This window comes from Chrysemys picta, chromosome 10, assembly GCF_011386835.1.
Source record: "Chrysemys picta bellii isolate R12L10 chromosome 10, ASM1138683v2, whole genome shotgun sequence".
Taxonomy (NCBI): Eukaryota; Metazoa; Chordata; order Testudines; family Emydidae; genus Chrysemys; species Chrysemys picta.
In genome coordinates this window covers 56,478,295-56,502,050 of record NC_088800.1, presented here as the reverse complement: position 1 = coordinate 56,502,050, position 23,756 = coordinate 56,478,295, and the positions used below count along the sequence as shown (strand labels likewise).

At 50.3% G+C, this 23,756-nt stretch overlaps 1 protein-coding gene across 3 annotated transcripts in view; it reads left to right on the top strand.

Moving 5' to 3' along the window:
* Nucleotides 1-23,756, top strand: part of PGAP6 (post-GPI attachment to proteins 6) — a 53,842-nt gene that overhangs the window by 2,883 nt on the left and 27,203 nt on the right. For all 3 annotated transcript variants that reach the window (XR_010591140.1, XM_005306159.5, XM_042861560.2), the window contains exons 2-6: nt 7,332-7,509; nt 16,665-16,872; nt 18,993-19,126; nt 19,590-19,855; nt 21,221-21,570. Coding sequence is in view for 2 of the 3 variants with exons in the window: in XM_005306159.5 (XP_005306216.1) it covers nt 7,332-7,509; nt 16,665-16,872; nt 18,993-19,126; nt 19,590-19,855; nt 21,221-21,570 (1,136 nt within the window). In the remaining variant the exon portion in view is untranslated. The remainder of the gene's footprint in view (nt 1-7,331; nt 7,510-16,664; nt 16,873-18,992; nt 19,127-19,589; nt 19,856-21,220; nt 21,571-23,756) is intronic.

Here is a 23,756-nt window from a genome sequence, read left to right as displayed (position 1 = left end):
CTCCCTCTGTAGCACTTTGCCCTTGAAGTGAACAGGACTGGTGGTGAGAAACAGAGCAGAACTGGGTCTTCTGGTTTTTGCTCTTGTCATTCTCTGCAGCGGGTTGTTGCATAGTTCATGCCTGATCATGTTAATGCCCCAGGTTCCCTTGTCCCTGCCATCCACATTGTTCTAATTTTCACAGTGCCTGAAGGTGTCTTGCCCTCAACTGTGTCCGGAAGGCAGTGACTCTGCCCTGGGTTAGGATGCAGAGGGCAGCAGGTTATAACATGGTCATGTCCAGAGAGGTTCATTGAAATAGGACCATTTCCTTCCAATCTTAGATCTGGGGGAAAAGGAATTGTTCTGATGTTTGTGACTACCTGTCTGGGTTGAATTTGTGCTGGGGCTTGAGTTGTGGTGTTTAACCTAGCGTAGAGAAGTCCAGTAATGGTGTCAGCTCATGGAGTCTCCTTTGTTTTCTCTCTCTGAGGTGCTTCAGCTTCTTTCCATGTAAAGTGAATCTTCAATTTTAAGTGTGTACAAAACACCATCAACTTGAAATCTAGTCAGTCAAACCATGACTTAATCATGGTTGTTCCAGGTACTGCTTCTGCCGGGGTCCCTCTGCCAATGACATGATTTTCAATCATGTTTTCCTATCTTACAAAATAAGGACCCACAAAATGGGGAGTGTTATTTACAAGGAAGCCAATAGCACTGGTGATAGGCATATGCACAAAGGAAACGAATTGAATGCTTACTGTATTACAGTGGTGCCCAGAATGCAATGCTGACCACAGGATGGCCCAGACCATGCCCTAGCGAGCTGCTTGTAATCCACTAAAAAACCAGGAAGAGTGATGTTTAAGTTGAAAGTGTCCATTTAAGTAATTTGGGGTTAAGGTGTTCATAAATAGATTATTTATTTGTATTGTGGTTTAAGACCAGAGCCCCACTGTTAGGGTTACCATATTTCAACAATCCAAAAAGAGGACGGGAGGAGCCCCGCCCTAGCCCCGCCCCCGTCCTGCCCTAGCCCCGCCCCTGCCCCTTCCACTCCCTCCCACTTCCTGCCCCCTCAGAACCCCCAACCCTCCCCCCTACTCCTTGTCCCCTGACTGCCCCCTCCTGGGACCCCTGCCCCTAACTCCCCCCCAGGACTCCACCCCCTACCTAAGCCTCCCTGCTCCTTGTCCCCTGACTGCCCCCTCCTGAGACCTTCCCCACATCCTAACTGGCCCCCTAGGACCCTACCTGTACCCTGACTGCCCCAACCTTTATCCACACCCCCACCCCCTGACAGCCCCCCCCCCCAGAACTCCTGACCCATCTAAACCCCTCTGCTCCCTGTCCCCTGACTGCCCCCTCCTGGGACTCCTGCTCCTAACTGCCCTCCAGAACCCCACCCCCTACCTAAGCCTCCCTGTGCCTTGTCCCCTAACTGCCCCCTCCTGAGACCCTGGACCCTGACTGCCCAAAGCCTTACACCCCCAACTCCCAGACAGCCCCCTCCCGAACTCCTGACCCATCCAACCCTCCCCCTGCTCCCTGTCTCTTGACTACCCCCCCCCCCCAAACCTCCCTGCCGCTTCTCTGACCCCCTGGCCCCCTTACTGTGCTGCAGAGCAGCGCGCTCGGCAGCGGGGGAGGGGAGCAGGGTCGGAGCTCCAGACTGCCGGAGGCCCGAGGCGAACAGCCAGCCGGGATCTGCGAATGCAGGGGGGGAGGGAGGGAGAGAGATAGAGGAGGGGAGTGGTCTCAAGTTGCAGGAGAGAGGAGGGGGGAAGTGGAGGAAGGGCTCTGGCTGCTGGAGCCCCCGTGCGAGTGGCAGGATCCGGCCGGCTGCCCTGTAAGCCGCGCGCGCTCTGCATGGGGGGAAATCCGGACATTGACAAATTCCCCCCGGATGCTATTTTTAACTCAAAAAAGCCGGACATGTCTGGGGGAATCCGGACGAATGGTAACCCTACCCGCTGTGCTATAGGTGGTGTACACAGAACAAAGACACAGTCCATGCCCCAAGATTTTTTGGGATCCCACTCCTCAGCCTTTGGAAGTAAGGAGATAATTGACATGTGATTTGAACCCTCTCTTCAGACCCACCCAACATTGTTTTTAATGGAGCGTTAGCTGTCTGCTGTGTTCTGCATTGAGCTGCCACTGGTTACGTAGTGGAGTTTGTATGATAGTTGATCTCTAGCCTTTGTACTCTCTCTGTGACTCTAACAACTCCCATGGCTGTGATACAGTAGAGTCTCCGCTGCCCTGGAGAGCCCAGTGTGGGCTGACTGCCTTGAGTGCAACAGGGTATTTGCAGTCATTGCTGACACAGGCTGTTTTAAGGAAGCTGCTTCTTTAAGGTTTATGTTTGGCCTTGGTTATCCTTTGACAGAATTATCTTTCGAGCTTCTCTGGCTACTCCCTCATTGTTTGCAGTGTTTGTTCAAGTTGCTGATGAGCACTGGGAGCCAGCTCTTGGTACAGTTGTGCTCTAGCCCCACCCTCGTCTGGCATGCTGTTTGGTGGGTTAACCGACCCCGCTCTTAAGCTGCCACCCTTCTTCCCCGGGCACAGTGCACTTCTGGTGGTGGGGGGTGGATAGAGCCGTTAGACCTCCAACACACAGCTGGAAATCAGGCTCTGATCTGAGAGCCAAAGGGGAATTTCTAAGTGCCAAATGAACAAACTTTCCCAGCAGGGATTTTCCATTCCTGGGGATGATGTGGTCATGAGGAAGCCAGCCCAACTGAAGGCATGAACAAAGAAAGTGGGGTTTCCTTTATTTTAAAAAGTGAGACAACCCATCATACTTAGAGCCCTGCAAATCTGCAGATACCTGCTTTATATCTGTGGACCATGTTTGTGGATCGCAGATCAGACGTGGATACAAATTTTATATCCATGCAGGGTTCTAATCATATAGCTGCACCATACTTGAGCCAAGCGAACGCCATCTCACTAATCGCTGATGAGCTGTAACTGGTGGGGGGAGCTGCCCCTGGCATCACCTCCTCAATCACTCATGGGTAGGGGGAAGGGCATTGCCTTTCACCTGCCTGGGAATTTGTCATTCTTTGCAACTGCTTCCATGCCCAGCTCACCCTGTGTACAGTGTAGTTCTGCTCACAATGGTTTGTCTCAATTCATCTCTTTTCTCTGCATCTCCCTTTAAATCCCACTGGCCTTACCTGTCATTGGGATGTAGCTAGGCAGGTCCTGAGCTGCTCTGTGCAAGTAGCTAGACTACATGAGAACACGCTCCTACTATAATTATTCTGTCCTTCCCCATGCCTTATTTCATCCCCATGTGTCTCATGACTGACCTGGACTGTGAGTCCCTTACTGTGTTTGTACAACATCCAGCACCCAGAGCTGGTTTCTTGGAATGCTCCTCTAAAAAGTCATGTGAAAGGGAAGCCAGCTCTGATGTTTGTCTATACACAGGTTACACTGGATTATCTACAATTGTATTGAAAATTGGTTCACTGGCAGGGGTTTGCACCAGTTTACCAAATGAAGCTGACAGAATAAGCCAGGTGTAGACTGATTGACATTGCTCCACACAGCAGCTGGAAGCAGAGCCTGTCACATCAGGGTCAGGAACTGACATTAAAACTGCAGAAAGGCTGTTCCCTGCTCAGGTTCTGTCAGATCCAACCTCCAGATGATTTAGCTGGGGTTGGTCCTGCTTTGAGCAGGGGGTTGGACTAGGTGACGTCCTGAGGTCTCTTCCAACCCTAATTGTCTAAGATTCTGACCTGCACGCACTGGCTCTGCTCCCAGCTGCTGTCTGGCTCTGCTCAATCCCCCTGCACTAACAGCTGTGCTTAGCACTTATCCAGTAGAGCTCTAGCGTTAACCTGTTCAAAGCCAAATCACCCCAAGGAGGTCAAGGAATTATTTCAGTGCCTTTAGCTATCTTTAGGGGAGGATGGAGATGATCTAAGAAATGGCAAAGGCCTTGTCTATGCACAATTTGTGCAGGTTTAGCTGAAGTATTTTTCAAGTTCATTTAAACTGGTGCAGACAACTGTGTGGCTCTTCCATCTCCCCATATCTCTGTCTACCTGTTCTTCCCCCAACCAGATCCCCTGGTGCTTATAGGCAGTGGCTGCTTTAAATGTTTGTTTCATTTATAAAGTGTAATGCTCTACTAGCTAATCTCAAACACCCGCAGTAGAGTTCCTGGGAAGAGGGGGAGCAGCATGACAGTAGGGCTGGTGGAGCAGTCCCTGGGTGGGGAGGAGTGGGGAAGGAAAGGAGAAAGGACAAGAACTACTCACAGCCTAGTTTATTTTTCTAAAGGGCAGGTAAAGAGAAATAAGTCGGAGTCATTCTGACTCCCTACGTCTCTGGAGGCTGCTATGTGATGCTGCTCCCAGCAACTTTTGAGATCTATTGGCTAGGGTCAAAGCAGGAGCAGGGAGAAGAGGAAGAGCCGCTGTTGCTCTCCAATAGCTATCAACTTTCGTGTGTGTTTGTAAACTCCAAAAGTGCCTGTCCCATGCTTGTCCTTGGCAATCTTAAATCAACATGATAAATAGAGACCCCTCAGTTCCCCAGAACAAATCAAATAACCCTGAGACGCAAATATAATATTACCTAGCTCTGGTATAGTACTCATCATCTGAAAGTGCTTTACAAAGAAGGTAAGCATCATGATCCCATTGTACAGATGGGGAAACTGGGCACAGAGAGGTGCAGTGATGGTCACCCTGCAGGTCAGTAGCAGAACCAGAAATAGAAGTTTAGAGATCTACTATCCACCCCACATGAACACAGTGCCCTCTGGGTCCAACAATACCGCTACCAACTGTTCCCTACAGCTGATCCCCCTGGATAAAAGCATTAACCGGGTATGAAATGTTATTGGAATGGTTCTCCTCGGGCTCAAGAGTTATCACCCCCATTGAATCGAGTGAGAGCAGTTCCCCTCTCTTAACTTACACTCTCAAGCTGTTTTTCTGCAGACCAGGGAGCTCCGTCTGCACTAAGAAACTGAGAGCCTGAATTGCTGAGTGGGAAAACTGGGCCTGTGTGCCAAGAAATTAAACCCATGATTACCCTGTCAAATTGCAGTGCCTTGAGTGTAGGCCAGGCCAGTTCCTGCTTTGAGGTATCAATCATGTTTCCTGTTGGCAATAGGCTCCCCTAATTTCTTAGGCTCTGGGCTCCAAACGCTGCTTGGGGACCAGCCCAGCATATGTTCTGCCCTAAGCAGGCCCTTTATGAAGCTGCCATAGCCTTAACAGCACAGGTTAAACAACACCCACTGCTCTGTTTCTTTCCCAATAGAAGTGAAATTGGTCTCAAAGGGGCCATCTTCCCCTGGTGCCAAGGAAATTGTGGGTAGAAAGAGGTAGTAATGGAATTTGGGAGGAGTGTGAAGTGGTGCCGCCTTCTCCCCTCTCCCCAGAACATTGCTGAATGTTAGGAAGCCTGCGCTCCCTGCAGGCATAGAATGGCCTGGGCCACTTGTTCCAATGCACACGGGCAGAAACTGGAGCGCAGTCTGCTAATTCTCTGCCTCCATGCTCTCTTCCCAGCACCAGTCATTTAGGGTATGTCTAGACTGCAATGAGAAACCCTTGGCATCCAGTCTCAGAGCCCAGGTCAGGTGACTCGGGCTCGTGGGGCTATAAAATTGTAGCACAGACATTCAGGCTTGGGCTGGAGCCTGGGTTATGAGATGCATCCTTCTGGCAGGGTCTCAGAGCCTGGGCTCGAGCCCAAGCCCATATGTCTACACTACAGTTTTACAGACCCACAGCCCGAGCCCGCTGAGCCAAGCTAGCTGCAGCCATCCTGCAGGTCTCTTATAGCAGTGTAGATGTACCCTAAGTGCTCTGTATCCACAATAGCCTTCTGGCTGTCCTATAAATTTTGATTAGGGCTGAACTTTTCACCCCACCTGGGAGCTGTGTCCCCTAGTTACTGGACAGCGTGACTCAGGGTAGGTCTACACTTACCCGGTAGTTCGGCGGCGAGCGATTGAACTTCTGGGTTCGACTTACTGCGTCTTGTCTGGACGTGATAAGTCGAACCGGAAGTGCTCGTCGTCGACTGCGGTACTCCAGCTAGATGAGAGGAGTACCGCGGAGTCGACGGGGGAGCCTGCCTGCCGCGTGTGGACCGAGGTAAGTTCGAATTAAGGTACTTTGAACTTCAGCTACGTTATTCACGTAGCTGAAGTTGCGTACCTTAGTTCGAATTAGGGGGTTAGTGTAGACCTGGCCTCCGACTACTCTGTTGAACCTCCCGGGTGTAATATTCAGGCCAGTAGACTGGCCTGGCCCATCAGTTCAGAGCCCTGCTTCCCCAGGAGACTCTGAGGAGTCCATGGCTATGGACCCTCAGTGCCTAGCTCTGTGTGCTAGTGCACGCCCTGAGTTACCATGAGCCACCTTGTGTCTGACCATGTCTTGTTGGCTTTTCAGGGCTAGGGAGCAAGGTCAGGCATTGGAAGGTGCATTTGAAAGAGAGAAGTTGGGGGCTGAGGATTGTATAAGCTTTTGTCATTCTAAATGTGGTCTTAAATTTCAAAGAAATTGTGAAAGTGTGCTACAAAACACTAATACCCTCGCAACCAGCCAAGGGATGGGAGTGACAGTGCAATCAAGGGGAGTAAGACACGGTTCTTTTCTTAGTGATGCCACAGCCAGTCACTGAGATGCAAAGTCCTATCCATGCCCCAAAGCCACTAATGACTTCTGCATACCTAATCCAAGGCCTCTGTGTGAGCCTCATCCTCCTGGGTCCAGCCAGCTCATTTTGGCCCAATTATTAACTGCATCCACCTGCTGCTGGGCTTTTGTGGCTGTTTGCTTGGTGGCTTTACTGCCTCCATCATGTTTGACTGTGACATTAGCATCTCCCTGGCTGGCTTCTCCCCTTCCCCTCCAGAGGGTCCCTCCGGGCTGTCTCTGTCCTTGGTCCCCTCCCTTCTACCTTGACTCCCAGGTTATCCGGTAACTAGACTGCACGGGATGTAATGTGTCTATCCAGCTAGGCAGTGCTGAGGATGCCCTTTCCTCCTCCTCTGACATATCCTGGCTACTGAAGGCTTGGCCTGCATGAGAGTGTGATCTTGCAGTGTGACAGGAGTAGTGAGATTGGCATCTGTGTCTGGTTAATGCTGACGGTGTTGACTGTCCCTCTCACAGGAGCAGGGCTCAGGTGGCACATAGGTGACTGACTGGATTGTGGCAGGAGGTGAGAACACAGGGTCCTGTGTGAGAAGTCGGTGAAGTAACAGGGTTCTTTCCAGCGACACTAGAATGCCCACACATCCCTGTGGATAGGACCTGCATGAAGGGTCCCTAACCTGTGTTCTGCTCTCTTCCTTCCAGACCTCCTGTACATCTCTGAGTATTTTTCTCAGAGTGCCCAGAAGCTGTCCTTCTACAGCTGGTATGGGAATGCCAAACTCTTCCGCTTCCAGGTGCCGGAGGACACGGTACTGCTGCGCTTTCTCCTGCAGGCATCCAAGGGAAAAGGACCTGAGTGCACCAGTATGGAGATCACCATGTATGTATAACCTGGCATCCATGGAGGTTGATTCTAATCCCCTCCCTTAAAATTCCTTCGGGGCTGCTATCAGCCCAGAGGGGAATTTGCCTGAGCTGCAACTCCTGATTTTTTGAAGGGTTAGTTCCTCCCTCTGTGTTTTGCACTTGTGTATGCTTCTTGTGCATTTAAAATCTATGTGTAATGCATTTTCAACAAACTGAAACTGTGAATTTGACATACGTTCACCAAATAGTTTTGGCCAAAAGCATTTTTTTATGAGGAGGTGGTGGCAGTGTCTCCCTTATAAGCTGCAGCCCAGTCATTAGGGCACTGGCCTGAGGTATGGGAGACCCAAGTTCAATTCCTCCCTCTACCCGATGTGGAGCAGGGATGTGGATTTGGATCTTCCATGCTGCAGGAGAGTGCCCTAACCATGGAGCTATGGGATGTTCTGATATGGGGCTCAATCTCTCCTGTGGAAACTGTTCCACTGTGTATAAATAGTCATTGGAACAAAAACATTAACTTGGGTGTCTCACCTCCCAGATGGGAGCCCTAACCACCAGACCAGGGGTTGGCAACCTTTCAGAAGTGGTGCGCTGAGTCTTCATTTATTCACTCTAATTTAAGGTTTCGTGTGCCAGTAATACAGTTCACCGTTTTTAGAAGGCCTCTTTCTATAAGTCTATAATATATAACTAAACTATTGTTGAATGTAAAGTAAATAAGGTTTTTAAAATGTTAAAGAAGCTTCATTTAAAATTAAATTAAAATGCAGAGCCCCCCGGACCGGTGGCCAAGATCCAGGCAGTGTGAGTGCCACTGAAAATCAGCTCACGTGCCACCTTTGGCACGCGTGCCTTAGGTTGCCTACCCCTGCACCAGACTATAGAGTCATTCTTGCTTGCTCTCTCTGGCCCAGTGATTGTCTGTATTTATACACAGTGGAATAGCCTCAACAGGAGAGAGTGAGAGATGCCACTTGTAGGCTGATGGCCCTAGTCAGGGCCGTCCCTACCTATTCTGGGGCCCTACGTAGCCCCCCTGTGGAGTGTGGGGGGGCCCCAAGCCTCCACAGGGGTGGGTGGGGCTGGCCCAAGGCCTCCGCAGGGTGAGAGGGGGCTGGCTTGGGGAGCAGGGGGGAAATCACCCCCAGCACTTACAGGCAGCGCGGAGTGAGCTGGGGCCGGGTCCCTGCACTTCCCACTGCCGGTGAATGCAGGCCCAGCCCTGCTGCACTCTTCAGGGGCGGGAAGAGGCGGGGCTGGGATGGAGCAGGGGTGGGACGAGGTGGGGCAAGTTTCCTGGTGCCCTACACCGCTGCGTACTTTGCGTATGGCTAACGAGGGCCCTGGCCCTAGTCTGTCACAACCATCGCCTGTCCCCAGGAGCAGTGTTCCCCACTCCTCCTTTGAAGGCATCGTACCCCCTGCCTTTGGGTTCGCCGAAGGCCTGTCTGTTTCCATGAGAAGTGTTGCTGTATCAGGAAAGCTGTAAACTCTCAATATTGTAACTTTGCCAGACTTCACCAAAGACAAAGAATTCTGTGTGGTTGGGCAGACGAGTGTGTGGGCAGCCAGTGGGGTCTAGCTGGGCTTCCCAGCACTGCAGATTCAGGCTCTTGGGGCTGCTGCTTTGAGTCTTGGCTTCTCCTGAGCTCGATTAGCCTCTGAGCTAGATCTTACTATACTGCTGCCATCCACCTCCCATCCAACTGTGAGCTCTGACCCACAGTGGCACTTGGGCAGCTGCAAGTTTGGGCACAATGCACCATTGAATGGCAGGCGCTGGGCACTGGCTGGCACAGCTGAGGTCTTAGTCTGATAACGTAAAGTGTCTCAAAAGGTTTGGTATGGTTGGACTGGATGACTTAATAGGTCTCTGCCTCTGTCAGTGAATGGTATGATCATTTATTAAGCAGCATCCCAGCAAGTGCTGTCGTGACCAGTACTGCAGTGAGAGGATAGTGGGCTTCCAGAGACCACATTGTATAATACCTGCCATTCTAACCCTCTGCAATCCCATAACTCCAGAATTAAAGGAGTGTAATATAATTCATGGCAATTAACATGGATTTTTGGAAAATAGATCCTATCAAACTCACTTGATATCTTTTTTTGATGAGAATACAAGTTTGATTGATAAAGATAATAATGTTGATGTAATAGATTTCTGTAAGGCATTTCACTTGTTACTGCATGATGTGATTAAAAAACTATAAAATTAGAACTATAAAATTAACATGGCACACATAACATGGATTAAAAGCTAGCTAACTGATGAGTCCCATTTACAATTACATTCTAAGACCTATCATCAAGGGGATGCAGTTCTAGTGGGATTCAACAAAGATCAGTTCTTGGCCCTATGCCATTTACACTTTTATTAATGACGTGAAAGAAAAGAAAATCATTGCTGGTAGAGTTTGCAGATTCCACAAAAACTGCAGGAGTGGTAAATAATGAAGAGGACGGATCACTGATACAGAGCAGTCTGGTTTGCTTGGTAAACTGGGCAAAAGCAAACAAAATGCATTTTAGTATGGCTAAATGTAAATGTCTACAGCTAGGAACAAAGAATGTAGGCCATACTTACAGGATGGGGAGACTGTATTCTAGGAAGCAGTGAGTCTGAAAAAGAATTGGGAGTTATGATGGATAATCCACTGAACATGAGCTCCCTATGCAATGCTGTGGCCAAAAGGGGTAATGCAATCATTGGATGCATAAACAGGGGAATCTCCGTTAGAATAGAAAGGTTAGAAGTCTAGAGAAGTCTGAATACAAAGATGGGTGAACGTGATTACCTGGTATTAAATGAGGATCTTGATATAATAAGCATCACAGAACTTGGTGGAACGATGATAATCAATGGGACGTGGTAATACCAGGTACAAAATATACAGGAATGCCAGAGTAGGTCACGCTGCTGGGGAGTGAAAGAAATCATAGAGTAAAATATAGTAAAAATCTTAAATGAATCAAATTGTACCTTTAGAATCTCTATGGATAGAAATTCCATGCTTGAGTAATGAGTATAGCAGTAGGCATATACTACTGATCAGCTGACCAGGATGTTGATGGTGATAGAGAAATGCTCAGGGAGATTAGAAAGGTTACAAAAACAGAAAACCTAATAATAATGGGGGATTTCAACTATCACCATGTTGACTACCGGTAGGTATATGTCACCTTAGGACATGATGCAGAGATAAAATTTCTAGACACCATTAATGACTGCTTCTTCGAGCAGCTAGTCCTGTAACGCACAAGGGGAGAGGCAATTCTTGTTTTAGTCCTAAATGGCACACAGATCTGGTCCAAGAGGTGAATATAGCTGAACTATTCGGTAATAGTGACCATGTAATTAAATTTAACAATCTTGTAAGGGGGGAAAATACCAAAGAAACCCACCCCAGTAACATTGAACTTCAATAGGGGGAACTACACAAAAATGAGGAAGTTAGTTCAACGGAAATTAAAAGGATCAGTCACAAGAGTGAAATGCCTGCAAGCTGCATGGAAACTATTTAGAAACATCATAATAGAGGCTCAATTAAATGTATGTCCCAAACAAAAACAAACAAACAAAAAAGGGGGGGAGAGAACCAAAAGAATGCCACCATAGCTAAACAACAGAGTAAAAGAAAAAGTTAGAGGGGGAAAAAAGGCATCCTTTAAAAATTGGAAGGTTTCAGAGTAGCAGCTGTGTTAGTCTGTATCCACAAAAAGAACAGGAGTACTTGTGGCACCTTAGAGACTAACAAATTTATTTGAGCATAAGCTCCACGAAAGCTTATGCTCAAATAAATTTGTTAGTCTCTAAGGTGCCACAAGTACTCCTGTTCTTTTTAAAAATTGGAAGTTATATCCTACTGAGGAAGATAGAAAGGAGCTTCAAGTCTGGCAAGTCAAGGGTAAAAGTATAATTAGGCAGGCCAAATATCAGATGCTGGATGACAGCCAACCAATCAGTAGGGCCACTGGATGATCAAGGTACTAATGGAGCACTCAAGAAAGACAAGGCCATTGCAGAGAAGCTAAATGAATTCTTTGGTCTTCACTGACGAGGATGAGAGGGAGATGCCCACACTTGAGCCATTCTTTTTAGATGACTAATCTGAGGCCTTGTCTACACTGGGAAGTTTCTGCACAGTAAAGCAGCTTTCTGCTGTGTAACTCCTGTGGTGTACACACTTCCAAGCCATTTTGTGCACAGAAACTCCTCAGTTGCAGCGTTGCAAAAAACCACTTCGAGTTGTAAGCCTTACAGCGCAAAGGATCCAGCGCTGTATTGGCAATGTAAACACATTACAGCGCAGAAAGCAATCAGTTGGCCTCTGGAAGTGTCCCATAATCCATCAAGTGGCTGCTCTGCTCGTTGTTCTGAACGTGGCTGCCCTGGAGACATGCGCCTCTCCCCTTTCAAAGCTCAGGACACAAAGCTAACCATTAATGTGGAATGCTCATGCTGTTGAACACAGAGGTGTGTGAGAGAGAGATTCTCCCTCCCCCTGCCTCAGGACTGGTTGCTTCCTCCACTGTATGAACTTACAAGACAACATGCTGACACACTCTCTCCTCCCCCCCCCACTCTCTCTCTCTTCCCCCCCACCACTTCAGTTGAAAAGCAGCTCGCAATCTAGTAGGATGCCCATGGAACAATGGGATTGGGAAACCTGCATCATGTGATGCTGTGCCTGCCCCATGAGGCATTGCAAACCCTTCCCAAAGCACCCTGCGACCAGTTGCACAGTGGGATAGTTACCACAATGAACTGCTCTCTTTGCAAGAGCTGCTAAAGTGGATGCGCTCCACCATCACAAGGAGCACAGTGTGGATACGCAACAATGGTTTAATTCCAGCGCTTTAATAAAAGTGGTATAACTTGTTGCACAGAAACTTGCCGTGTAGATATACCCTGAAACTGTCAGAGATTGAGGTGTCAGTTAAGGAGGATTTGGAACAAGTTGGTAAATTAAACAGTAATAAGTCACCAGCACTAGATGATCTGGAAAAGGGGGAAACAGTGACATGGCAAAGTTTGCAGATGATACACTTTTACTCAAGATAGTTAGGTCTAAAGCAGACTGCGAAGAGTTACGAAGGGATCTCACTAAACTGGGTGACTGAGAAACACAATGACAGATGAAATTCAATGTTGATAAGTGCAAAGTAATGCACATTGGAAAACATAATCCCAACTATACATATAAAATGATGGAGTCTAAATTATCTGTTACCACTCAAGAAAGAGATCTTGAAGTCATTGAGCCGATGTTTTCCGAGAACTATCCACAATGTGTAGCAGCAGTCAAAAAAGCGAACAGAATGTTAGGAACCATTAGGAAAGGGACAGATAAAACAGAAAATATCATAATGCCATTATATAAATCCATGGTACGCCCACACCTGTATGTAGTTCTGGTCTCCCTATCTCAAAAAAGATAGTAGAATTGGAAAATGTACAAATAAGGGTAGCAGAAAAGATTAGGGGCATGGAATAGCTTCCATGTGAGCGGAGATTAAAAAGCTTTAGACTGTTCAGCTTGGAAAAGAGATGCCTAAGGGGGGATATGATATAGGTCTATAACATCTTTGAATGGTGTGGAGAGAGTGAATAGCGAAGTGTTATTTACCCCGTCACATAACACAAGAACCAGGGGTCACCCAATAAAATTAGTAGGTAGCAAGCTTAAAACAAATATAAGGCAATACTTCTTCATACAATGGACAGTCAACCTGTGGAACTCATTGCCAGGGGATGTTGTGAAGGGCAGAAGTATAACTGGGTTCAAAAAAGAATTAAATAAGTTCATGGAAGATAGGTCCATTAATGGCTATTAGCCAAGATGGTCAGGGATGCAACCCCATGCTCTGGATGTCCCATAACTTCTGACTGCCAGAAGCTGGCAATGGATGACGGGAGATGGATCACTCTATAACTTGCTCTATTCTGTTCATTCCTTCTGAAGCATCTGGCACCAGCCACTGTCAGGGTCCTGGACTAGCTGGATCATTAATCTGACCTGATATGGCAGTTTTACCTCTGTGTTTGGCACTGGTTTGACCACTGCTGGAATACTGTGTCCAGTTCTGGTGACCACAGTTCAAGAAGGATGTTGATAAACAGGAGAGGTTCAGAGAAGAGCCATGAGAATGATTAAAGGATTAGAAAATATGCCTTATAGTGATAAACTCAAGAAGCTCTATCTACTTCGCTTAACAAAGAGAAAGTTAAGGGGTGATTTGATCACAGTTTCTAAGTATCTACATGGGGAACAAATATTTAATAAGGGACTCTTCAGTCTAACAATCAAAGGTATTACATGAGTCAATGGCTGGAAGTGGAAGCTAGACAAGTTCAGAAAAGGGCAACAAAAATTATTAGGGGTATGGAACGGCTTCCATATAAGGAGAAATTAAGAAGACTGGGACTTTTCAGCTTGGAAAAGAGACAACTAAGGGAGGGATATGATAAAGTCAATAAAATCATGACTGGTGTGGAGAAAGTAAATAAGGAAGTGCTATTTACTCTTTCTCATAACATGCAAATGACATGCACATGCAGAGCTTGTGTGAGGGCTCATTGAACTGCATCAGCAGAGCTGGGAGCAGGACTGGCTGCTGCAGGTCATGATAGATACTCTTGGGGGAATTCTGCGTCACTGCACGTGCACAGAATTCATGTCCCCCACAGATTTCTTTGCTTCCCCACAGAAAAAATGACTTCCGGGCGGGAAGCAAAGGGAAGCTGCAAGAGCGGTCACACGCCCCTCCCCAGCAGTGTAGGCAGCTTGGTTTGGGTGCCCAGAGCAGCCGGTAGGGACGTAAATCACCGCCAAGAGGGGGATGCACGTGAGAGAGACACTCTGTCCCTCTCATTCGCTATTGCAGCACGCTCAGTATGGAGGGGCAGGGCTTTGGGGTGTTTCTGAGGACGTAGGCATGGGGCGGGCTCTGTCCCCTCAGGCAGAGCAGAATGTAGCAGCCTGCCTGCTTAGTGATTTATTCCCATTGTCTTTGTGAATTCCCCCAGGAGTATAAAACAGGTGTAAAAGTTTTAAGGCTTCTTTACAATGCCAGAGTGGTGTAGAAGAAGACAGTATGACCTTATAAATGCGTATGGTGCTTTAGTGATTAGAACTGGTCTAAATTTGGTCTGAAAAAATTTCCTATCAAAATGTGCTCCAGGAACTGTTTGCTACTGACCTTTCTGGAGATGGTCAGTAGCCAATATAAATTGTGAGTTTTGATTCCCCTGCCCTCACTTGCTCTTCAGTTGCCTGTGATGTAACATGGAGAGCATATAGCTGCATATATTTGTTGTCTCGAAATAAAGGGTAAAACCTAGCTATATTACTATTAGGCAAGGGGGTTTGCGCCCCACTCCTGTTCGCTATCCATTATGTTGTAGTTTAAATAAATTACCAAAATAATTGAAACTAGCCCCTGTGGGGGCTGGTCCAGGCCCCGCTGCACCCCTTGGATGTTCCTCCATGCCTCCCCAGGGGGCATGCCCCACAGTTTGGGGACCTCTGGTGTAGATGCTGTGTTGCTTATGTCCACTCATACTGGCTTTCAGGAGCCATCCCACACTGTCCCACGCCGACAGTACAATTGATACTAGCACTTCTGGTGAGGATGTGCACCGCTGACACAAGGAGCAAAGTGTAGACATGTACAGGCAATGTAATTACTACGGCGGCTGCATGTCGACGTAAGTTAGGTAGATATAATTTTGTAGCATAAACATGGATTTAGCCTTTCTTGGGGCCTGGCAAAGTGCCTTGGGTATGGTCCCTCGCAGCTTTCTCTCTCAGAGGTAGGGAGTGGTGCTGGTAGCTGAATTTTCCCACGCCCTTGGACCCAGCTCTAACTGCACTCTGCTGTTCTCCCCCTGAAATGCACGCAGCTCCCTCCTGCCCTCCAGCCTGGATGCATCTCTAGTGCCCCACTTATTTCTGCTGTTGATTCACCACTTAGCTCCCTCTTCCCAAGCACCCTGTGGGTAAAGCCCTCCTGCCCACATTGCTGGCATATGGTGATGCCATTCTATAATGAATGGTGTGGCTGCCGCTGGAATCCCGTGGGCAGGATTGGCCACCCAATCTGAAAAAGGAAACTGCAGAATTAGAGAGGTTCAGAGAAGAGCAACGTGAATGATTGGGTCTGGGAAAACTCTCCAGTGAAGAGAGATTGAAATGACTGAGATTGTTCCCTTAGAGAGGAGAGGGATAAGAGGTGATGTAAGTCAGTCAAATAATTGTCTAGAAGTGATAGATTGGGAGTGTCTGTTCTTTCTGTTTGATAACACTAGAAAAAGGGGACAGTCAATGACTTTAAAAGGGAACAAATTCAACACTGATAAAGGAAATGCCCTTTCATACAGCAGGTAATCACCACAGAGTTTTGTTGAGGCCCAGAACTTAGCAAGATTCAGCGAGGAACTGGACTCTTACTGGGTAGTGAGACTATCCAGTTGTTATAGTTTTGGAAGGACTATAAACCCTCCCACATTAGGGCTCAAGCCATCTTCTAGGAGAAGACTTCTAAAGGAAGCATGTTATCCCACAGTGGGACTGCAGGGTTCTTGCACCTTCCTCTGAAGCATCTGGTGCTGGCCACTATCTGAGACCGGATACTGGACTAGATGGATCTTGGGTCTGATTCAGCCTGACAATTCCTATGTCCCTTTGCTGCTGCAGCCCAACTTCTTGCCTGTGGCTGCTTGAATTTAATCAGTCACTGGTGTCTGGACCCATCTTCTCTTGGTGCTGGGGACCCATTGGTTGCTCAGATCTCTGTCCTGTGCTGGCTAAAATGTCATCCCCATGTTGGTTTGCACACTGAGTACACTGGTGGCTGGAGGGGAAGGTGACTCCTAAGTTCAGACCCCTTGAGCACATTCTGCTGCTTTAATTATTTTCCAGGCCAATGAAATGTTCCCACTTTCTTTTCCTCAGGAGGATTTGCCAGCAGGTCAAGAGTGGGAGGGGGCAAGGCAACATCTGGAGTCCAGCCTGCAGCTCTGTGCTCTCCTTGGGACCAGGCTGTTGCCTCCTTTCTGCTCCCCGGTTGATCCAGTCCAGCCTGGCTGTTGCTGTAGGTGCTCATGCTATTGGAGGGTGGGCATGGCATTTTATGTGCATCCTTCCCTGCTTTATCTTGCAGCTACTTCCGTTATGGAGCCCCTCCCGTTATTAACCCACTGGGCACTCGGTTTCCCTCAAATGCAACTGTCCGCCCATCCTACAACCTAACCATGACTCTAAGCATCACTCTGCAGAACAGTATCTTTGTGAACATCACCAACCCAGCTGCCGGAGACTGGTTCATCGCTGCACACCTGCCTCAGGCTGCAGGCAAGATCGAAGTGAAGGTAAAGGCTATAGGGGACATGAGTCCAGAATCCTTTCACCAGTCCAAGGCCCCCAGCAAGGGAAGCCCTTGCCCGTAGTGAGGAATGGCAGTAACTGTTCACCATGGCCTGTGCAGTTGGGCATGGAATGGCATTCCAGCCACGGGAGAGTCACTCTGCCAACCCCGGGTTCCCAGTTTGCAGCTGAGATGTGGGAGAGGGGCTACATGGGGGTGGAACTCTCTGAGCTGTCCATGCACGCTTGGACCATGTCTATGTTCCCGTGGTAAGTGGGAGCCCAGTTGGCATCCAGGCAGGCTGTGAGATGGTTCCCCCTCCGCTGGGACACCAGGACATACAGCGAAAGGCTGTGTGGGAGCTACACCCCTCTGCTTCTGGGGAGAAGTGATTTTCTAGAAGATCTGCTCTAGGAATTATTGTAGTGTAGTTTTCTGGCCTGTGTTCTACAGGAAGTCAGACTAGTCAGCGGTACTCAAACTGTGGGTCGTGACCCTGTTTTAATGGGTTTGCCATTAAAACCCCCTACCTGGGACTGAAGCCCTTGGGTTCAGCTTTGGCCCCCCTCTGCCCGGGGTGTTGGGGCTCAGGCTTTGCCCCTCCCCCCTCCCACCTAGGGCGGCAGGGCTTGGGCAGGCTCAGGCTTCAGGTCCCCCTTCCTGGGGTCGTGTAATAATTTTTGTTGTGAGAAGTGGGAGAACCCCTGGAATAGATGATCATAGTGGTCCCTTCTGTCCTTGGTATCTGACTTCCCCAGGAGGGATAGACAGTCTTTGCTGGAGCCAGACTGGCTGCAGATGCCAAGGGGACATTCGTTGGGGAGGGGCTTGAAAAATGTAGCCAATGCCACACAATTAGGCTTATTGTCCAGAGACTGACTTGAGAAATTCCACCATTCTTGCGGCTCTACCCTGAGACAGCCTGGTCCAGAGACACTGCCCTAGGGAGGCATCTGGGTAGAGCCTTCCACCAGGGAGAGGTACCCTGAGGGGCTGGGGACAGGTGGCATCAGGGCTGCTCTGTGTAACGGTAGGAGAGGCCAGGGTATCTGCAGACCCAAGTTGGCTGGTTCTGGTTCTGAGCTGTTTTGGGGGTTCTCATGGCATGTGCTAGGTGCAGAGGTTCCATTAGTACAGACTGGCTGTTGGAGGAATCCAGATTCCACTCTGCTCTGGCATGCCTGCTGGGAGTGCATTCTGCCTCCTCCCATAGGCTCCCCTTAGGGCAGGGGTCTCAAACACGCCACCTGCAGCCCGCCAAGCTCCCCACGCCCCCCCAGTTACTTCCTGTCGCCGCTCCCCTCCCCCACCCTCCCCCCCGCTAAGCTCCCTGTGCGCTGCTCCCTGATGTTTGGGGCCGGGTCTCTTCCCCGGCCCCGCCTGCCGCCCCCACGCGCCTCCCCCGAGTATCCCCGGCCTCACTTGCTGCCCCCTCACCTCCCCAGAGCCTGCAGCTCATGCTGACTCTGCTCTGCCGTCTTCCGGCATCACCTGCTGCTGCAGGGTCCTAGTGCCCCCCTCCACTAGGGCCAGGGCAGGCTGCCCTTCCCCTGCCCTTCTGCCCTAGTCCTGAGCCTCTCCAATGTCCCGAGCCTCTCCAATGCTCCAAACCCCTCATCCCCAGCCCCACAGCCCTCACCCCTGCACCCCCTCCTATCCCCAAACTCCATCCCAGAGCCTGCACCCCCTGCCCCAGCCCAGAGCCTGCACCCAGCACCCAAACTCCCTCCCAGAGTCTGCACCCCACACCCCCTCCCCCATCCAAACTCCGTCCCAGAGCCTTAGGCAGGTGGGGGGTGGAGTTTTGGGGGGGCAGGTTCTGGGCACCACCAAAATTTCTACAAATCTGCCACCCCTGGAAGAGGCAGAGCAGGGGTGGAGTGGTGGACCCTGAGGGGTCCCAGCCCCCAGTTTGGGAACCCCTGGGCTAGGGTGTCGCTGTGTGTGCAGGCAATGGTAGGGGAAGGAGAGCATTGATTGGGAGTCAGGAAGGGCTGGCAGTGGGTGCTGGTCCCTTGGTTATAGCTGGACTCTTCACTGGCTGATCTTTCACCCAACAAAGCAGTTTTCGGATTGGCAATCCCTGGTGGCTGATGCTAAACTGCCTTCCTGCTCTCCCTGCAGGGTTTCTCCATTCCATGCGCCTATATATTCCAGCCGGACATGTTTGTGCTGAGACTTGTTGATGTCCCTGTCCTCCAGCCGGACATTCCCCTGCAGCAAACCATTGCCTCTCCTGCTAGGCCACTGCATGTCAAGTAAGTGAGCATGACAGCAGAGATTGCTTGGAGCTGCGGGTGGGGCTTCTCTCCCACAGGTGCTGGCCTAGTAAAGGCGCACACGAATCTCATAGAGGGCCCTTGGCTGCCTTGCACCTCAGAGCGAGCTAGAGCTGTGATAGTTCCCCTGGAACCAAAGGGTCTGTGTGTTGGGGGCGGGGAGGGGCTTGTACTAAATGGGGCCCCACTCCTTCAAGGAAGGGAAAGACAAGCTCCTTCATGGTGCTTTTAGAGACACAGTTACACATTACAATGCACCATCCTGGACAGGACTGTAGCAATACAAACCAGAGTGACCTTGTACTGGGCTCCAAAAGCCCCTCTGGACTCACCCTGGGAGGGTTTCACTTTTTAGGTCTACGGACCTTCTCCGCCCCTTGTGCCCCAGGCTGGCTTGTGTTCAGGGCAGGTGTTGAGGTGTTGATGGCTCCCATTCCTGCAGGATCTTCATCCCTGAGTACACTGCCACGATGCAGTTCACACTGCGGAGCTGTGTGGTGAACAGCACAAAGGCTTGTGCCATCCGGGTCATGCTGGGCTCCATCATGCTGCCGCAGTCCTTCCAGAAAACCCTCAGCTGCAAGGGGACAGCGGATTGCAGCCTGGTCCTCCATTCGCCCCCATGGGAGAAGTGGCTGCAGATCATGGCAGAGAATCTGGACACTGCCAACGCCAGCATCTCCTTTGAGATGATTGCCTCCTTCACAGGTGTGCTCTTGGATGCTGCCAGCCATGTGGGGAAGGGCCAGTGTGCACATCAGTCTGCCATGTCTCCACTGGGCTTTCACCAGCACTGGCTGGCTTGCTCCTGTGCTCTTCCTAGAGTGGGAAACGGGGGGGCAGGAGGGAAACAGAGGTGGGACAAGCCCCATGTCTTGAGAGGGGCAGCTTATACCGTGTGACTGGACGTAGTCGTGTGGGTCACTGTCCCCTGTATCCCTGCTGCCTGGCATGGCTAGGCCATTCAAGCTTTCCAGGAGGCTGGGATCCAGTTGTGCCTTGTGTGTGCTGCTCCTTGTTAAATGATTGACCACTGGGTCTGAGGCCTCCCTGCTGGGTGCTTACAGCTGATTCTGTTGGGTGGAGCAGGAGGCTGTGTTGGGAATTCAGAAGAGCCCAGGGTTTCTCAGCCACAGACTTCTTCAAAGGCCACTGGGGCGGCAGAGGCTAGCTCAGGGCACTGCAGTGAGAGAGGCAGCCTCTCCCCTCCAGCACTGAGGCAATAACCATCTGCTGGCTGTTTGGCGGCTCTGCAATGAGCCTGGTCTCTGAACGATGTGGGGCAGGCCACTGATGCATTGGGTGCCCCAGACTCGTTTGGCTCTCAGAGCCAGGTTTTACTTTGGGGAGTTTATCTGATCCTTGGAAAGTTTTTAACAAATTAGCTTTTAGAAACGCTTTTCTCCCACCTGATAAGAGGGCTCTGGAGGCTCTGCCTTCTGCAGCAGCTGGTGGGCTCTCGAGGCAAGAGAAGAGCATAATCCTAGGTGCTTGTAGGGAAGCAGTGTCTCTAGCTGCTGCAGAAGACAGAGCTTTGGGGAAGGGAGGCAGGAGCTGAGCTCAGTAATGGGGCACTTTGGCCCCTGTGAGTACCTGGTTGTGGTGACCTGCTGCCAAAGCCAGTGGAGCACTGAGTGTCACAGTTCAGATTGTGCCCCCGCGCTTTGGGGTTTATTCCTGGTCCTGTAACTGGGCTTGAGGCAGATTTAACCCCCACCCCCACCCCCCAGTGCAGCAGCATCACCAGGCCTGTGGGAAGCTGTGGTCCCTTGTGTGCATGGAACAGTTGGGAGACGACTAGCGCTAGTGCCCCATTCTCGTGTGGCAGCAGTTAGTGCAGGTGCCCCACGCCCCCTGTACTCACTTAGTGTGTGCACCCCTTCAAGTCTCAGCCACCTAGAGGGGTGAGGCCTGGTTTCCAGCCCTGGCCTCAGGATCAAATGACTTTGCTTGGCAGTCCTATGAGCTGAAGGCCTAGCATCCCCCTAAGCAAAGTCCTCCAGTTCCAATGAGCGGTGTGTTCGTGGTGGTCTCGGTCACTCTAACCTCCCTTCTTTCCTCGTTCCTCTGCAGCTTGCAAGCCGGGGAGCACCAATTTATTCCTTAACTTCTACAACAGCCTGAATCAGAGCCAGAGCACTCCAGCCCTGGGGCGGGGTCGCAATGCCAGCACCCTGGGAATGTTGGGGAACACCACTCTACTCGCAGTGGGTGCTGCAAACAATGCATCCAACCCAGGGACCTTCTGCGTCCAGAATCAGCCCGTCATCCGTGAGGACCTGGACGTTGCCTCTGTGAGGTTCAGAGTTATAAATGGGCCCAGCATTCCTGTCCACTCTGAATTCCCCACGCTTCTCCTCTTCAACTTGAATACTGGCATGGACAGTGGAGGCACCCTGGTGGTGAACCTGCTGCTGAACGAGGTACAGTGTGCTCCCATGTAAGCTGTCACCTTTGTGTTGGCATCTTCACTCTATAGTTGCCCTGCCATGCATGCATATACACTGTTCGTGAGTCATCTGGGGAGTGTAGGTGCTAGCAGAGCTGCAGGGGCAGGCCTGAGGAGGCTGGGAGTTGGTGGGGAGCTACAGAGCCGTGGGAGAACCTCCCTATACATTGCTTTTCATCTTTCAGTGTCACAAAGAATTTTACAGATCTGCCATTCTGTATCTAGCATGTCCTGCAGGCTGGCTCTGGATCTGCGGGGGAGAAAAGTGTCCTGACTGGGGGGCCAAGAACTGTTATTTAGTCAGTGTCTCTAAGGCCTTGTCTACACTACGAGAGTAGTTCGATTTTACTTGCATCGAATTTTTGTAATCGATATTGCAAAGTCGAACGTGTGTGTCCACACTAAGGACAGTAATTCGACTTTGTGCGTCCACACTAACGGTGATAGCGTCGACATTCGAAGCGGTGCACTGTGGTCAGCTATCCCACAGTTCCCGCAGTCCCCTCTGCCCATTGGAATTCTGGGTGTAGCCGGCAATGCCTTCTGCGTAACAAAATGAGTCGAGGGTGCTTTTGGGAAACTCGTCATCCGTCCATCACTCCCGCCCTCCCTCCCTGAAAGCGCCGGCGGGAAAACAGTTCGCGCGCTTTTCCAGTCATTGACAGCGCGGACGCCACTGTACTCCGAGCATGGAGCCCGCTGTGACCATCGCTGCAGTTGTGGCCGCTCTCAACGTCTCGCAGCTTATCATAAAGGTTTCCCTGAGGCAGATGCAGAAAAGTCAGGCGAGGAGGCTACGGCACCGCGGTGATGTCCTGAAGTCTGAGAGTAGCACAGACCTGTCAGAAAGCAGGCGACCCAGCGCCGAGGACATCACAGTGGCAATGGGTCATGTTGATGCCGTGGAACGGCGATTCTGGGCACGGGAAACAAGCACTGAGTGGTGGGACCGCATAGTGCTGCAGGTCTGGGATGAATCCCAGTGGCTGCGAAACTTTCGCATGCGGAAGGGAACTTTCCTGGAACTTTGTGAGTTGCTGTCCCCTGCCCTGAAGCGCAGTGACACCCGGTTGCGAGCTGCACTGAGTGTACAGAAGCGAGTGGCCATAGCCCTGTGGAAGCTTGCAACGCCAGACAGCTACCGGTCAGTCGCGAACCAGTTTGGGGTGGGCAAATCTACCGTGGGGGTTGTTGTGATGCAAGTAGCCAAGGCAATCGTTGATGTACTGCTGCCAAAGGTAGTGACCCTGGGAAACGTGGAGGCGATCATAGATGGCTTCGCAGCGATGGGATTCCCAAACTGCGGTGGGGCCATAGATGGAACTCACATCCCTATCCTGGCACCGGACCACCAGGCCACCCAGTACATTAACCGAAAGGGCTACTTTTCAATGTTGCTGCAAGCACTGGTGGACCACAGGGGACGTTTTACCAACATCTACGTGGGATGGCCGGGCAAGGTTCATGACGCTCGTGTTTTCAGGAACTCTGGTCTGTTTAGACGGCTGCAACAAGGTATTTACTTCCCGGACCACAAAATAACTGTTGGGGATGTGGAGATGCCTATAGTCATCCTCGGGGACCCAGCCTACCCGCTAATGCCCTGGCTCATGAAGCCCTATACTGGCGCCCTGGACACTGAAAAAGAACTCTTCAACTACCGGCTGAGCAAGTGCAGAATGGTGGTGGAGTGTGCTTTTGGCCGTCTCAAGGGGAGATGGAGAAGCTTACTGACTCGCTGTGATCTCAGCGAAACCAATATCCCCATTGTTATAGCAGCTTGCTGTGTGCTCCACAATCTCTGTGAGAGCAAGGGGGAGACCTTTATGGCGGGGTGGGAGGTTGAGGAAAATAGCCTGGCTGGTGATTACTCACAGCCAGACAGCCGGGCGATTAGAAGAGACCAGCGGGAAGCGCTGTGCATCCGGGAGGCTTTGAAAGCAAAGTTCCTGAGTGAGCAGGGTAACCTGTGACTTTATAGTTTGTGTACTGAGAAGCTAAACCTGCCCCCGTTTCTTTACCCAGGTAATGTTGACTATCCTATCCAGTTACATACCCCCTTCACCCCCCCTCCAACACACGCGTCGAAATAAAAATAATTCTACTTTGTTAAAGCACACCGTTTTCTTTAATACTGTTTTCGCGGGAATTTTTTAAAAC